This window comes from Eleutherodactylus coqui, chromosome 13 (genome assembly GCF_035609145.1).
Source record: "Eleutherodactylus coqui strain aEleCoq1 chromosome 13, aEleCoq1.hap1, whole genome shotgun sequence".
Taxonomy (NCBI): domain Eukaryota; kingdom Metazoa; phylum Chordata; class Amphibia; order Anura; family Eleutherodactylidae; genus Eleutherodactylus; species Eleutherodactylus coqui.
In genome coordinates, this window is record NC_089849.1 from 50,248,742 (window position 1) to 50,266,778 (window position 18,037).

The 18,037-nt window shown below is 46.0% G+C and overlaps 1 protein-coding gene across 1 annotated transcript; it reads right to left on the reverse strand.

Annotated features, from left to right (window-relative positions):
* Positions 1 to 1,008: 1,008 nt before the first annotated feature.
* On the reverse strand, positions 1,009 to 13,105 carry MANBAL (mannosidase beta like). Its single transcript, XM_066586162.1, has 3 exons — positions 13,025 to 13,105; positions 8,488 to 8,654; positions 1,009 to 4,344 (listed from the first exon to the last, which is right to left on the reverse strand). The coding sequence occupies exons 2-3, from the start codon at positions 8,635 to 8,637 to the stop codon at positions 4,237 to 4,239; spliced, it is 258 nt and encodes an 85-aa protein (XP_066442259.1). The 5' UTR covers positions 8,638 to 8,654; positions 13,025 to 13,105; the 3' UTR covers positions 1,009 to 4,236.
* Between the last annotated feature and the right edge of the window lie 4,932 nt (positions 13,106 to 18,037).

The window sequence follows — 18,037 nt, forward strand, 5'->3', positions numbered from 1 at the left end:
GGAGCTTTTTGGGCCTATGCATCAGTGGCATATCTGGAGGAGGAAGAATGAAGAATACGCTGAAAAGAACATCCTCCCTACAGTGAAGCATGGCGGCGGCCGGGTGATGGTCTGGGGCTGCTTTGCTTCCTCCGGCATTATTAGAAGATCTAGCCGTGCGCTTCACAGAAGAGAACAAACTGGTAGTCAAGGTACTCACTCTGAAAGGGGGATGCTTGACAAGTGGCTGAAACGCGTTGCATTCATTTCCCTTCACCCCCCCCCCCCCCACACTGGGAGGAAATACCTGTGTATATTTGTGTACTCTGTCTCTGTGGATTAAAGAAGACCATACCTTCTCTGGGTGAGATTGCAACGAGAGATCTTCTAAAGATTTACAGGCCATCTGGGACTATAAGGGTGGAGGCATTCCCCCTTTCAGAGTGAGTACTTTGACTACCAGTTTGTCTTATGTGAAGCGCACCACTACATCTTCTAACAGTGGTTTACCCCCATCATCTGGTATTTTGGGAGGGGGGGATTTCTTTTTCCATACATGTGCTGCTTTCCTACGTCGGGGGATTATAAGAGGACGAAGGAACATTCTCGGTTTTGTCATCAGACCCTTTCAGGCGCTGTCCACCTCTGCACTCTCCTCTGGCATTGAAAACCTGCAGTGTATGGAGGGCAAGATGGATTAAATTAAGTATCAGGAAATCTTAGGGGAAAATGTCATATCTTCTTTGAAGAAGCTGAAACTTGGGTGTCACTAGACCTGCCAACAGGACAGTGATCCCAAACGTACCTGAAAGTCTTGGAAGAGTCTGAATTGGTCATTATAGTTGCCCGACTTGAACCCCAAAGAAAATGGGGGACACCAACCTCCATACAAACTTAGTGAATGAACTGTGGCCTAGGAGTTATATATAAATCTGTCACATTGGAAATAGTGCGTAAAGACTGAGTTTCATGCTCTTTCCACGCACAATGACATTTCTAATTCCAGAGAGACTCAAGAAAAAAAAGACAAAAAAGAAAAACAACTTTTATTGTTCAGAATTACTGAATTAATGTATATATATAAAAAAAAAGATACGGCGTAGGATTTAAATGCTGCCATCAATCAGGATGAGACATGCATATATACATACACAAGTATGTACTTTAGCTAAGACATCAACAAATCACACAGAAGCCTAAAAACATTTTTACTTTTCTTGTTTCTGGCAGGAAAATGATAAAATTTATGCAGATGGCCACAAAAATCCATGGCACCATCTTGAGCAGGAGCGGAGACTGACTGACTCCTGATCAGTGTTTTTAATCCTGCGATTGTCCAACTATTGTAAAACTACATCCGGGCATGCTGGGAGGTGTAGTTTAGCAAGAGCCAGACCTTCAGGAACACAGATCTGGTAGAACTAGGCTATAAAATAAGCAAAGATCTGAGCGTAGCAGCGTCCACGGTACGCAAGGATCCCTTTACACTGGCAGATTGTGCAATGAGCATGGAAGAACGATATAGAAAGTAGTTTGGAACTAGTTTATGTTGTATATGTTGCAATTATCAAGAGTTTTTTGGTACGGGCTTTCGCCAAATGAATGTCTGTTCAAACCAGATGAGGAAGTAAAAAAAAAGTCTGGGCAGGATTTAATTAGGTGTAATAAAGTCACAATTTGGCGCGAATCGCTCAGTGCCACTTTCATGGAAAAAGTATGTGGCTTGTTGAGAGGAGGCATGTCAGCCCCGGACCAACAATGTATGTATTATTTATGAAAATTATATCAGAAATCGACTATCAGCCAAGAAAAGCTAGAAAGAGCAAATTTAATTTTTCAGCCACAATTGGTTTCCGCTCGTGTACATGAAGAATCGCTTTTCCATTGCATGCTATTTGCTGAGGAATCTGGAGGCGGACGCCTGCTCCAGATTCCGCAATGCAAAGCCGCCCCGTGTGCATGAGTCCTAAGACCGACATGACACATCGGTCTTAACACTTTCCAATCCACTGTCTGACCTCTGAAGACATTATGATTTAAGGCTGTACAGCTTCGATGCTGGAAGATGTCCGTCGGGGTTCTCCTACTGTATATTATCAGCCTCTCTGCTGTCAGAGCCTATCCAACAAGTCACCTCATGCAGTACTGGCTTTAGCCAGCAGATAGCGCCGTTGTATAACGGCAGAAAAAGAGTAAGCCCTCTAGGAAAACCAGGATACAAATTGGATGGGAAAGGGTTAATTCACTTTCCTTTATTGTTGGCAGCGCCTTCTCTGGTTATAAGAGGGAATGTACTGCTGACAAATGATTGTTTTTATGCCCACATACAAGATGTGGCGAATGACAAATGAGTTTCATCATCTGTCATTCAATTAGTGCATAGCTTTACACTGGGCATGAAGGCCCGTACAAATATCATTTGGTCAATCATCACCTCCTATAAAAACTCCTTATAGTTTGCAGGGAAGGGGGCAACAAAGTGGCCCAATATAACCTTTAATCCATACAGTTGCTGGCATACTTGCAGTAAAGGGGACTCTGGTTGAAAGACCTTGGGTGGGGGGGGGGGGTAGCTTTAGTGAAGCTGGGAATTGGGTTGGGAGCTTTGGGGTGGGGCTTTTGTATGATGTGATTGGTGGGGCAGGAACCAGCAAGATGATGGAGCTGAGGCTGTGCTGTGTGCAGCTAAGGCAAAAGACGTGTGTGTGAAATGAAAAGGATGAGGTGGGCTTAATGGGATTGGTAGATTAGTAGTGCAATGATGTAGCTAACAGATAATATCCGACTACAGCAGCTCACATGGTTGGAATTCAGAAATAGGAGTCAACATATTAAAATATGCTGAATCACATGTTGCAGCATATCTTTCCTGCCACATGAATTCACCCAGGTAACTGGGAATCATGTCTTTTTGGGTTCCGGTCATGAGCTTGAAAACTGATTTTGCTCGTTTCCAATACTTTTCAATGTTGTTGGTATGAGCGCCCGTGAGCGGATCGACACAATGTCTGCTGTGATTGACAGTTTGAGGAGAGTTATTATTTGGCAGTTGCTCGATGTTTCGATATGCCGCCCCTTCATCAGAAATTATTATTGATTCTGGAGCGATGACTCGCTGAAGTATTGGCAGCAAAGTCGCTGCATCTCTTCATGTGACAAAAGTGACGAAACCTTTTCGATTCTCAACATCAGAGGCTCCGAAAATCCATCTGTCCTGATGTTGTGGCCGCGATGATACTTTGCTTTCACTAGACGAGACTCGTCAATTTGCACTTCTTTTCCTGGACGGCCAAGCTGAAGAGACTTCGCTAATAACTTCCAGGAGCATACATAGCTGAAGTACTGATAATAGTCCACTGCAGTATGCGCCGCAATATCCAAATGCTGCATGGTTGTTTGCTGAGGCGTTTCAGTTGCCCAACAGAACACTAAATATAGGAATTTGGCGGGCACAATTTTGGCTCCTTCAATCAAACTATCTTTCAAAACGGACTGCTTGCTTCTGCAGCCGGACATCTCCACACAGAACCACTAAGTTCACTTGAATCTCTTATTTGTGAATCTTGCCGTTGTCAAGGAATACATTCTACCTTCCTGTGTAGAATCTTGTGGCTGCCCAAGTATTCAATAGCTGATAAATCATCCTTACAAACCCGATTCATTTCAAATACATTCATTTTCACTTCTGCACACATTTTTCTGTCACTATGATACGTAGGTTCCCGCCCAAACGATTGCCTCATCCAAGCCCCGCCTCAAAGCCCCACCCACCAATCGCATCAACAAAAGCCCCGCCCCCAAAGCTCATAACCCAACCCAATTCCCAGCTATAGTAGAGCCAGCCCCGCCCCTCGCAGGTCCTTCAACCACAGTCCCCTATACTGCCAGTATGCCCAGTTGCTCCTCTAGAAGTAGAGAACCTAAAAGTAAAGTGATCACAAGATATTAAATTCCAATGCTCTGCACTTTGTCGCTCATTTCATCAGCTGAGAGTTTCTACTGATGGTGTAAACATTATAGAAGTGGTACGAGTTATTTTCTCCTAGTACCATCAGGAAATATTGTCCTAGACATGCCCTTTAGTGTCCAGTCATGTGAACAGTGACAGCAATCCACACAATGTCCCTATCATAGCACTGAATTAGCGGAATACAAAACAAGAAGGGTGGTGATCGGCATAAAGCTACGGCGAATGTCTGTTCAATCCAGACGAGGAAGGCAAAAAAAATAAAAAAGTCTAGAGTCTTTTCTTCCCTTTCATCGCTTCTTCTTTGTCTCTTTCTTTTGCTTTTTCCCCATTGTCACCGGAGCCATCTTGGGTTTTTTCAACACTTCTGTGCTTTTTGGTTCTGAAGTCTCAGAATCCTGGAGAAGCAATGAGATAAGAAATGTTAATAATCTATTTCTCTACTGCTAAAGGGGGAAAATGTGATAATGGAAGTGGAGCTGAACTCACAATGTTAAGTGTGAAAGTAAACAAGTACTTTCATGCAGAAGCAGGAAAAGGTCTCCTCTAAAATGTGCTACAAGGTCGGAAGTAAACCATCTTTAAGATTTCACTGGAACTTATCGCCCTAAACCACAAAAAGCAGCCCCATATTTAGAATAATTATTCCTCCTCTACTTAGCATCTGCCAAGCTAAGACTCATCTGTCAGGGTGCCAGATGATGAAGTGTGATTCATCACTCCGAAGAACACTTCTACTCAGAGTCCAATATTCTTATTCATTACAACCTCAGGCTCACTCAAGGATGTAGACCCCTTCTAAGAACCTCATGACGGATAATTATATTACTTCCAGATGAAGTATGTAACCTGGTAGAGGCAGCAGTAACCAATGAGCGATACTTCTGGCACACCGATGTCCTGATCTGTGAGCTGCCTCCCACTTGATCTGCTGGGTCTCCATTTCCATTTTCCATTACCAGTTGACTGGGCAGCCATGTCTTACTGGGTTGTCTGGTACTTATCTATTGATGACCTGCCCTCTGTATAGGTCATCAATATTTGATGACGGGCTCGGAGGTTGGCCACTGATCAGCTTATCACTGGGCCCAATGTCCGTATGGACAGTGCTTGAAGTACATAGTGCTGTCTGTTTTGCAGCAGCCTGGTTTGGTACTGCAAGCACAACTCTCAATGAACTCAATAGGAACTGTACCTTAGTACCAGCCTGCTTCTAGCACTGTCTGCACTGACAGTGGGCGGCGATCAGCTGATCAGTGGGGATCCCAAGCGGCACACCCCGCTGATGAAGTATTGACAAGCCATCCAGAGGGTACATTATCAAACTAGAAGTCCCGCACAACCCCTTTAAAAACTTGTATATAAGCTTCAACTTTACATATCCCAATTTTGTCCTATTTTCAGACTTATTAAATTCATACAGGCAGGTGAAAGGGCAGTAATCTCATCGGAAAACTCTGACACTGACCTGTCAAATAATCCACTGCAGAAGGCTGAATCTCAGATTAGAACCCTACATAGAACCCATGTCAAGAAGTGACATACTACATCTTTTTTCGTGTTGCGGATTTCAAGCTATAGCGCAGAATCTCAACCAAATGAATAGGACGCAGATTTGACATTGAATTTGCACAGATTCAACAACAAATTCCACATCAAATTCTGTGGTGTGAAAAATAACTAAATATGATTAAGAGGAACAGTAGATTAGGTGTTCTAAAGAAGTCATGATATATGCAGTAACCCATAGTTACATCCTGGGTGCTTGGGGTTATATGCAGCGGGACTGGAAGTAGATCCTGCTTCAAGCATGAGGGGTGTCAGCCATCTTTGACAGCCGACACTCGCCTGCAACAGTAGCGATCAGCATTCTTGCCAATCATGGCTGTTATCCCTTCAGATGCCGCCGTCAATTCTGACAGCGGCATTTAAGTGCCCCGTTTGGTGTTCGGAGGTCCCAATGAGAACGCAAAGCGCCGTTCGGTTGCCATGGCAGCCTGGGACCTACTGAAGGCGCCAGGGATACCATGACTCATTGCCTGCCACACGTCTTGATAGACTGTGTGAGAATACAGTATAATAGAAAAATAAATAAATCTTTATTTGTATAGCACCAAAAAGTATATTAGATGAAACATTAAATAGCAGCATTGAAAAATACAACTTGTCCTGCAAAAAACAAGCCCTCAGAAAGCTACACTGATGGCAATATAAAGGATTTATGATCTTCTAAGGCCGCCTGCAGACGGCGGGTCGGATCCGGTGGCGAGAAGTCTCGCCGCGGGACCCGACCCGAGCGCCTGCAGGGAGGAGCGCGTACTCACCCGCACCCGGTGGCCCTGGCTCTTTCATGTGCCAGCTGCCGGCGCATGCGCAGACCAGAGCCGACGGCCGGGTGAGTGACGTTTCCGCGAGCCCCGCACAGAAATAGGACATGCCGCGGTTTGTTTGCCGTGCGACATTTCGCGCGGCCAAACTGCGGCTGTCTACATAGGAGTGCGTATTGTAATGCACTCCTATGCAGGCTTTCAGTGGCGGAAATCCCGCCGTGGGATTTCCGCCTGTGTGCAGGCGGCCTAAAAGTGGGGAGGAGAAACCGAACATAAAAAAAAAAAGCTGCATCATTTAAGCTGGCTTCAGATGGGCAAGAAAATCGCGCAAGATTTGTGTGTTGCGACACGCAGAAATATGAGCCCTATTCTTTTGAACGGAGTCCTATACACAAGCGATGTTTTCCTGCGTGACACTTCGATGCAATGCAGGATACAAATCGCAACATGTTCGGTCTTTCTGCGTATTCTCGCATCGCAGCGCCTATTGTCTTCAATTTGGTCAGTGGCAGCATCACAACAAGAGCTTGGTGCACACAATGCAATGTCTCCTATAGAAAACAATGGGAGAAACTCCTCGATCCTCTGTGTGACTGCCAGCTGCGCCGGAGGATCCGCGACTTCCCTGAAGTGATGTGAGGCTGTTTTGACTTAAAAATGCCTCGCATCCTCAGGGAATTCACATGTTGGCGAGTGCAATATAAGAACGAAGTTCACGGCCCCATTTTGTGCCACTCCATGTGAAGTTAGCCTAAGAGTTTAAATAGCTTTTCCCACCAATACCGTAATCTTGCTGCAGAATCGTCCAACTACTACAGTGCCTTCCTAAAAATAAGACACTGTCTTATATTAATTTTGTGCCCTAAAAGAGGCACAGCACAGTGTCTTATTTTCAGGGGAAGGTGGGGGGTCCTTATACTCACCTAGCATGCGGTGTCCGAGTCCCTCGCGCTGGTCTCAGGTGCTGTGGTAAGCTGCCGTGTCCTCAGCACTGGTGACGGGGCTTTGAATACCCTGCCTTCAGCAAGTGATTGCTGTGATTGGATCATGAGCGCCGTTGCTTAGCCAATCAGAGCCGGTGCTCCATGAACCAATTACAGTGATTCAGTGATGTCATTCACTGAAAGATCGAGTTCCGGCTCCGATTGGCTAAGCCAGCAGTGCTTGTGATCCAATCACAGCACAAGCTTGCTGGAGGCAAAGTATTCAAAGCCCTGTCACCAGGAAGAGAGAGTGCTGTGTCAACGCTAAGGACACAGCAGCCTGCCGCAGCGCCAGAGACCAGCGCAAGGGACTCAGTTGCTGCTGGCTAGGTGAGTATTGCTTTTTTTTCCCCACCGCATGTAGTTTAGCTAGGACTTATTTTCAGTGGAGAGCATATATTTTAAGCCCCCAAGCAGCTACCCCATGAAAATAGGGGTAGGGCTTATTTCCGAGGGAAACATAGTAGATCAGCCAGCAAGAGCTAAATTGACTTTTGCCTCATTGGGGTGTTTTTGCCTTCCTATGGATCAACAAGGTGGGGTGGAAACAGGCTGAACTAGATGGACACTGTCTTCTTTAAGCCTAACACACTACGGCCCTTTTACACACAACAATTATAGCTCAAAATTCGCTTAAAAGCCATTTTTTGAGCGATAATCATTGTTTGTAAATGTGTGCGCATCGTGTACTTTTTGTCCATTGCCGAGTTCAGCTCAGCTTAAAATCCATCCGGACTGATAAGACAGACCGCACGCTGAATTCTCCGCGAGCAGCGCTAATAACATTCTTTCAGCAGCTGTCCTGCTGGAGAATAGTGATGTATACTGTTCTCTAAATACATGCAAATGAAGCTACAAGATCAATCTCTTGCTGGAAGGTGGGGGATTTCAATCCCCGTCACTAGCAAAAGATCCTCTGTGACTTGACAAGTGACTTGACAAGTGCCGGGAGCTCTGGAGAGCAGCGGCAGGGACCAGACAGCGTCAGCTAGGGGAGTATTGATTTTTTTTCTCAGCATCCTTGCCTGAGTTTTCAGCTGTGCCGAAAAAGCAGCCAAATCGTTGTCAAAAATGCATGACAACACTGCTGAATCCCCCCAGACTGTACATACATGATAAAATGTTATTAGTGGAATAACCCCTTTAAATTTGTTTCTGATCACTGATTGTGTCTGCATGGGGTTTAGCACTCCATATGCTAACAGCACACTTGGTTCATGTAACTCACCGTTTCCTGTGACTTGCTGCCCGGGAATATAATAGCCAAAATACAGATGAGTTGGAAGATTGCTCCACAAAAGAGTCCATAGCGAAGCAAAGTCTCTAAGAAGCTTGGTTCTGGGATGTCAGGCGGTGAGAGATCCAGAGGTTCTGGCATGGTCCAACGGACGCCACCTAACAGCATGGAGAACAATGTGTCATAGCCGCATATTTCTTCTAATCTCGCACATAACTACGGTCTTCCCTATGAGGGTTGATGGTTCATGAACAGTTCTGCTACATAAAATTCGATACATAAGATTGGGTTAGATTGGCACCTCATCAGTCAGGACCCTCATCTCCGCTGAATCTGTCAATGTGGCTGCAGCTTGAGTCCTGAACGAGTTTTAGGCTGCATTCCCACGAACGTATATCGGCTTGGTTTTCACGCCGAGCCGATATATGTCGTCCTCATCTGCGGGGGGGGGGGGGGGGGGGGGGGGATGGAAGAGCCAGGAGCAGGAACTGAGCTCCCGTCCCCTCTCTGCCTCCTCTCCGCCCCTCTGCACTGTTTGCAATAAAAGGAGGTGGGGCAGGGCTAAGTTCCGAGAATTAGCCCAGCCCCCGTTACGCTCTCCCCATTGCAAATAGTGCAGAGGGGCGGAGAGGAGGCAGAGAGGGGGCGGGAGCTCAGTTCCTGCTCCTGGCTCTTCCATCCTCCCCCCCTCTGCAGAGGAGAACGACGTATATCGGCTCGGCGTGAAAACCGAGCCGATATACGTTCGTGGGAATGCAGCCTAAAGGGGTTTTCTAGGGAATAAATACTGATGACTTATCCACAGCATAGGTTCATCAATAGTTGATTGGCAGGGGTCCGCCGCCCGGGTCCTTGGCCAATAACCTGATTGGGAACCTACTGTCAGCACTATTACACACTGGGGGTATGAAACAAAAGCTGCTGCTCCGCCCTTATAGAACCGGAGTTAGAGCTGTTTGAAGTGGGGTTGGGAATACTGAATTTATAGCTATTACTTCAGTCAGACTTTGCAAAGGAGAGAGGGAGGGGACACCAGGGAAGATCTGCAACTCTCCTGTTTAACTGCAGTGCTAGTTATCCCAAAAATAAACAGGCCTGATACAGCTCTGTCAACTGAGAAATAAAAATATTCTGGCCCTGGAATGTAGCGCCACAGAAAGTTTTTTGTTTTTTTTTAAAACCAAAATAAGGGTTTATATTGCACAGCAGTGGTAAAAACACAATAAAACCTCTGTAAATTTGATGTTGTCATAATTGTAAGGACAGGCAGAATAAAGGTAACAATTAGAGATGAGCGAGTATACTCGCTAAGGCACATTACTCGAGCGAGTAGTGCCTTAGCCGAGTATCTCCCCGCTCGTCTCTAAAGATTCGGGGGCCGGCGGGGAGATCTCTCTCTCCCTCTCTCCCCCCCGCCACAACTCACCTGTCACCGGCCCCCGAATCTTTAGAGACGAGCGGGGAGATACTCGGCTAAGGCACTAGTCGCTCGAGCAATGTGCCTTAGCGAGTATACTCGCTCATCTCTAGTAACAATAGATATACCATATGGTGAATCCCCAAAAAATAAAGAAAAACACAATGGTAAAATAGCTTTTTCCATTGCCTCAAAAAAAAAAAAAAAAAAAAAGGCATTCAATACATTATATGTACTCGAAATGGGTTCCTCTAAAAACCAGAACCCGTCCCGCAAACTACAAGTTGTCATACAGCTACATCGACAAAAAAAAAAATTTCAAAACGTTATGACAGCTGGAACACAAAAGTTCAATCGCGGCGTGGCCACAACGGCGTCTCTGCAGCGCATGTACGACATTCTTGCAAATCTCATCCACTTTGCTGCTTTTATCCCGTGATAAAAACTGCAGACGGAATTTCTATGCAGAAAGTCTGTGCAGAAATTCCGTGGCAATTCCACCACATGTGAACCCAGCCGAAGGGCTCCTGCACATGGCAGCGGAATCTGGCCCTGACAGCCATAGTGTCCTGGCTTACCTGCTGACTTTCGTTTTATCTGTACTGTGGATGGTTCACACGGCGAGTCCTCGGGCATGTGCAGTGCAGATTTTTTTTACTTTTGAACTGCTTTTTACGCGTCATTGCCTATCAATAATGTGGAATCCTCAACCTTTCCACAATGTCAATGGAAGCCGTCCGCGTGAAATCCACGAAAAAAATGGATCATTCTTGCAGAAACCGCTATGGTTTCCACAAGTTTGCGGGAAGAATCAATTTCCCATAGCATGCTATGGCCAGCACTTGGTGCAGACGCCAGCCGTGGATTCCTCAGCAAACATCCATCTGTGGGCCTTAAGCCGTGTACACGTATGATAGATGTGCGCGAGGATGGTATGGAGCAGGCACGGGAGCCACATTTTAATGCTGCTATAAATATCCTGAATGGCTTGCCCACAATGAGATCACAGGCGACTTCAGCCTTTGGGTTGCCATGGTTTTCTGCCTATTAGGTTGTTCCTGTGGCAGGGCTTATTAGAATGCCTGCAAAAATACAATATTCTGCAATACTGAAGTGTTGTGGTATATTGTATAAGTGATCAAACTACCGCAATTTCAAGTCCCCTTAGGACCTATTCACCCAGGCGGATTTTCCCGCTGTATGACATATGTAGTATGCATAGCATAAAACACCATTGATTTGCATCGATGGAATCAGATGAGCGTTTTCTTCGCGTGCCGATTGTTCGCATTACAAAAACAAAACTCGCGGCGCGTTGAATTTTTGTCTGTATTAACAGACCAAGATCCCCATTAAAGTCTATGGAGTCGCGTAAAAACGCAGCTGCCTGTGTATACGGATGCAATACGGGAATAAGACACGCACACATGCATCAGAAACACGTGCCACACGCAGATACACAATCAGCGAGAACAGTGGGCGTTGTAACGGATCAAACCTGCTTATGTCTCTTTAGGGGACTAATAAGAAGGTTATTATAAGCCGGCTGCACCCGACCGCCCTCATATTGGCCAATACCTTCCACAGCAGCTGTGTGAAACTGATTCTTCCTGCCAGCGAACGCAAACTAATTGTGGTTTTCGCGAGCGGAGGAAAAATGGCAGCATGCTCTATTTTTAGGCTGATTTTGTGCGGATAACTTCAACTGAAGTCTATGAAACCCCTCCAACCCGCTGCCTTTCTGCAATTGACACAGGGTAAAAAAATGTGAAAAATAATCTACACTGTCGCCTAGCAACAGCGCAGGGTAAAAAAAAATGTGAAAAATAATCTGCGCTGCGCATGTCTGACAGGGGCTCGCTGTGACCATCTGCAGTACAGACAAAAGCGAAAATAAAACAGGTACGCGGGGTCGCCGGCTGCTGTCAGGGCCGGATTCCGCTGCAGGCTCCCGCATGCAGAATCCGGCTCTGGCGTGGCAGCTGGCCTAAGGGAAAAGATTCTTTTCTCTTTAATTATTAACAAATAAGAAAAAACATTTTCTAAGGCTGCATTCACACGAACGTATATCAGCTCGGTTTTCACGCCCAGCCGATATACGGTGTCCTCATCTGCAGGGGGGGGGGGGGGGGATGGAAGAGCCAGGAGCAGGAACTGAGCTCCCGCCCCCGCTCCACCCCTCTGTAGTATTTGCAATGACAGGAGGCAAGACAGGGGTGAGGCTAATTAGTAGAACTTAGCCCCACCCCTGTCCCACCTCCTTTCAAATAGTGCAGAGGGGCGGAGAGGAGGCAGAGAGGGGGGCGGGAGCTCAGTTCCTGCTCCTGGCTCTTCCATCTTCCCCCCCCCCCCCCCCCCTACAACACTGCAGCAATGGAGAATAAATACGTGATGGCTGCAGAGAATAAAGTATCTTTAAAATGACATATATATATATATTTTTTTTTTTAATGCCGGTGTCAAACAGGCGTATTTGCAAAATTTGCACACACCATACGCAGAGAATAGAAAACATTGATTTTAATGGGTTCGTCTACATGCACGGATTTTCCTGCGCATTTCAGTGGCACGAAAAAAAAAAAAAAGGACATAGCGTACTCTATTGTCCTGCACATTTGCACATAGAAGTCTGCGCTAATGCGTGCAAAATACTCTAACAGATGCGCAATGGTGCAGGAAAAAGATAACATCTCATTAGACTAATTAGCCATTTCAATTAGTGCATTTTTCCTATTGCAAGCAAATGAACATACCCTGGTGCGCGGAAAAATAAAGTAAAATACACCGGTGCGCAACCAAGAAAAGCATTTTTCATTACACAAAAATGCTACGATCGTGCGAATGCACAAGCTTGTGTGACACGGAAAAAGCGCCCATGTAACGGTGGTATCATCACAATGGTCATAACCCACAGAATGCTTATGGCAGTTTTGCAGCAGCGTGTACCATATAATAAACACCCCCCCCCTCCTTAAAAATTACTCCATTGCAGTTTTTCCCCCATTTCATTCTACGGGGTCTTCAAGGGGTTAACCTCCCCCTTTCTGAGCAGCACTGGGGGCCATTGTCGGCCACACAGCTCTACAAGCACGGTACCGTGATGACACTCACAGACAAAGGCGGCTGAGCCCCACAAAACAGCAGGAAGGAACGGGACCGCTGCGCGGAAGTGACGTCATGCTACGGGCTAGCTGCACTTATTTCATGCCTGTAACGTGGATTGGACTTCATAAAAATGGCCGCCCGTCGTCTTCAGTGGTCATGTGATCATCGCTGGGCCTCTTGTAACCAAGGTTACCTCAGCGCTGCACTGTTGGTACTCTGCTTCCACAGTACCCTTGTGTGAGGAGACTTGCTGGGACTTGTAGTTCCGCTGAATCTTTGTATCACGTTCCAGTTTAAAACAAATTTTCCATGAAAATGTGTCTAATGACTAATTTTTAATAAATGATAACCTACGGCAGCCTTCTATTACAAAAACATGAAATATCGAGATTTTAACCCCTTTATGATGCGACATTCACACACGCGAATATGAACCCCTTTCTTTTCAATTGAGTCATTCACATGAGTGATTTCTTCCCTTCACAGCAATGCTGCGAGGTAAAAAAAAAATCGCTGCATGCTTTATTTTTTTTTCCGTGTCCCTCGGAACGTCCATTGTCCATTGTTGTCAAAGGGACAGTCAGACATCGCGTAACGTGTGATGCGCACGAAGTGCGATGTGATGTTTACCATTGAAAAACGCGCGTGAAACAAGTAATGGAGGATCGGAATTCCAGAGAAGTGATGCGAGGCGTTTTTGCATGAAAGACGCCTCGCATGCGCGGATAGAACGTACGTTGACAAGTGCGATATAAGGCCAGGTTTCTCGGCCTGATATTGCGCTCGCCCGTGTAAAGGTAGCCTAAGGCCGGTTTCACACGGCCGAGAATCTTTTGCGAGATTTGTACATTGCGAGATGCAGGAATATGAACCTTTTTGAATGGCGTCATACACATGAGCGATGTTTTCCTGCATCGCACTGCAATGTGATGCGTGAAAAAAACGGCGGCATGTCCCATCTTTGGGCGTGCCATCACACCGCCCAATGGAGCTGGCAGTAACATCGCATCACGTGCACACGAGCGCGATGCGATGTTTCCCATGGAAAACAACAGAAAAAACTCCGCGATCCTCTGTGTTTTTAATACAGAAACGCCTCTCATTCGCGATATTGCATGTCGGCGAACTCAATATCGGGCCGAGTATCACGGTCTGATATCGCACTCGGTGTGAAATTAACCTTAGACCTCATGTCCACAGGCGGGTCGGGTTCCGTGGGCGGTAAGCCCACCGCAGGATCCCCCCTTGCCTGCGGTATGAGGACGATCCAGACGCGTACAAGTCATCCGACGTCTCCTCCGTGCATGTGGCAGGCGCGCCGGCATTTGGGCGGGCCCGTCGGCTGGCGCAGTGGAGTTTTTTATTTATTTTTTTACTCTTCTGCTTTCCTGCGGCACCCGCAGCACACCCGGAGTGACAGTTCCGGGTGTGCCGCGGATCAGACGGCTTCCATTGATGGAAGCTGTCCCTGCGGGACCCATGGCAAAGCGCGACATGCTGCGATTTGTGGACCAGAAAACAAACCTGTATGCTTTAATTAAGCTGCGGGCACCCATTAATAGTCTATGGGCGGCTTGAACTCCGGATCATCTGCGCGGGTGCCCCATGCCGATCCCGGAGTTCAAACCCGCCAGTGGCCATGAGCCCTTATAAAGCAATTTTTTCAGTTTTTTTATTTAACTTTGTAATTTTGCATTTTATCGTCTTAATAGCGCCATTTTAATTACAATATATTGTTTAACTTTTACATATTTTTTCTTGGCAGCAGGAACAACGCCTTCGCCTTTTTTTCACGCCGTTCATCACGCGGGATAAATATCATGATCATCTTATAGTTCAGGTTGTTACGAATTCAGCGATAACAATTATCCAGTAATGGGTGCTATTTTTAATGTTTTCCGGATAAAAAGAAAAAATTTGCAAGAAAAAAATGACTTTTTTTGTTTTTCTTTCTTCTTTCAGGCACTTTACTGAGATTTTTTTAAAAACATTTTAAACATTCATTATTCCCACAAGGAGACTTGAAAATGCATCATTTGATTGCCTCCACAATACACTGTACTATTTACTGTTGTGACAGGCACTGGCGTCACATCTGATGGCTTAAAAGGATATTCCGACAATGAGATGTGGTATATCAGTAGAGGTCTGACGGCTGAGACCCCCACAATCCTGAGAATGGGGGACTCCGTGCCCTCCTCTATTTTACAGGTCAAGATACATTGTCCTATGTCTGTAGTGTAGTGGTGAATGGAGCATATGTGCTGCAGCGGCTGCATTCCTCTCAATAGCGCAGGCAGATATGGCTTCATTCATTTCAGTTGGGCACAGCACTTGGCTATCTGCCCACGCCTTTGAGAAAAATAGATCTGCTGCTGCTGCGCATGTGTAACTAGTGGCTCCATTCCCCACTAGACTACAGAAATGGGACAATGTATCGTGAACTATCAAATAGGGGGATCATTGTCCCCCATTCTCAAGATCGCAGGGGGTCCCAGCAATCGGATCTCCACCAATCTATCAATTTTCACCAATCCAGTAGTTGGGTATATTACAGCAATAATATATGTAGTCTATTATATTATTATTTTCATATGTTTCTCACATCAGCCTAGGCCAGTGATGGCGAACCTTTTAGAGACCGAGTGCCCAAACTGCAACCCAAAACACGCTTATTTATCACAAAGTGCCAATATGTCAAGGGCGAGGCTTATCATGACGTAGGATTTTACCCCCCTCGTCCTAAAAAGGACAGGGCCGCTTCAAAAAAGACAGCGTGCAAATTTTGACTGCTTTTTGGTTGTGGAAATACTGCAGTATCTTGAAACAGCCCTGCCCATTTTCACCACATCTAAACATATCCCAGCAGTAACGGTGCCCCCCTCCTCCCCTTCACAGTGACCCCAGCAATAATAGTGACCCCCCCACCCCAAGAGATAATAGTGACACCCCCACCAACACACACCCCCACAGCGGCCCCCAGTATAATAGTGACACCCCCACAGTGGCCCCCAGTGTAATAGTGACACCCTCACAGCATACCCCAGTGTAACGGTGACACCCTCACAGTGGCCCCCAGTGTAATGGTGACACCCTCACCGCGGCCCCCAGTGTAATGGTGACACCCTCACAGCAGCCCCCAGTGTAATGGTGACACCCCACAGCGGCCCCCAGTGTAATGGTGACACCCCTCAGCGGCCCCCAGTGTAATGGTGACACCCCTCAGCGGCCCCCAGTAGTAATGGTGACACCCCTCAGCGGCCCCCAGTAGTAATGGTGACACCCCTCAGCGGCCCCCAGTAGTAATGGTGACACCCCACAGCAGCTCCCAGTAGTAATGGTGACACCCCACAGCAGCCCCCCATCCTCCCCCGAGACCCACATACTTACCCCCTCCTCCTCCTCGTGTGTCACAAAAGTGGTGAGCGGCCGATGGCGGCGCGTGCCACTTCTGGCACGCGTGCCATAGGTTCGCCACCACTGGCCTAGGCTAATACACAGATAGATTAGTTAGATTAGATAGATATCTTCCTTCTTAAGAAAAAACAGTACCTAGGTGGTTAACTTGTTCAGTACTATACACTGGTGTGTATTAGATTCTTCTAGTATGGTTCTCCAGGTCTCACACTGCCCTCCCACTGATCTTTCTCACAAGAGCGCTCAGCCCCCCATCCACCCCACCTTATAATGTATACAGAATAAGTTTTGCTTCTTAGAAACCACGTGTTTTAGCAGTAGCACACACCTTAGGGACTTAACATATATAAATCATTAGGAACTAAGCTAATCATAAGTTTTTATGATTTTAGGGGTATGTATTTCTATTTGCTACGTCATTTGGGGTATAAATGTCCCATGATGCTATTAATAAAGCAGATGTGTACTGGTTTCATAGAAGTATTGTGTTAGTCTTCTCAGTAACTAATTTGGCCCACACAGTGAACTCAGAGGGGCCAATTTGGCCCTGACAACAGATAAAAATTGGAAAAAAAAAGTCCAATCACTGGTATATCCCTTTAACACACCAAAGGTTTGGTCAACACCTTATGCTATTTGTGTAGCCTACTATCTTCTATTCTCTGCTGGAGTACGCAATTAGTGTAGACGCACTACAATATCTATGTAGCACACCTTGAAGCTGAGCTAATGCTTGCTGCAGACTGCGCTATATGTTCCATTAAAAAAACTAAACCATAATGGAATGGAATCAAGTTTGAATTCTGTTTTTCTGCTCCAAAAATGGATCAGACAGATGGAGTTCAAATGGAAATCTCAAATGCAGATGAGAACGAGTCCATATAGACATACATGAGACTGGGAACGGCTACAAAAGTATTGCTGAAGACGACCTGGGTGTACATCATCTGTTTGTCACTCACAATGAAGAATGGTTAGTTGTATAATAGAACTTGTAAACTGGTACAGTTGTGTTAGTTTACCTTCCTCATTGTGCTTTGTGTTCTCACAGCAAACTGAGAAAATAAAATCAATTCATTGACACTTTATAATGAGCACCTCACATCCTGGCAGACTCTAAAGATAGGACATGTCAAGGTAAATATAGGCCAGGAGTGGTAAAGTTTCTCCTTAGGGAGACCACCTGGTAGGTGTGATGAGACTTATAAGGACACACATGTTCCTCTGGGAAATGTAAGATGGATCAATGCCTCTGCAGCGCCACCTATTAGAAGGCGGCATTCCTGCAAGTCAATGTCAGACTCTTTAACAAGCCTTGTAATAATCACTGGGAATATAAGCCAAAGCCAGAGTCTTCTCCAGAAGGAAAAGATAACCATGTACAGACAGACAATTTGGGGAGTTTTGCCTCTCATCAATGTGCAGTAGGTTGCTGGTCTGTTAAAAGGCCAGGCATTGACTTGCAGATATGCTACATTCTAATAGGGGGCGCTATAGAGCTATTGTTCCATCTTCTATCTCCATACATTTCCCAGAGGAGCATGCAAGGTTTTGTAAGTTTCCTCCCACATGTAGCTGTTCTTCCTAAACAGAAACTTAAGA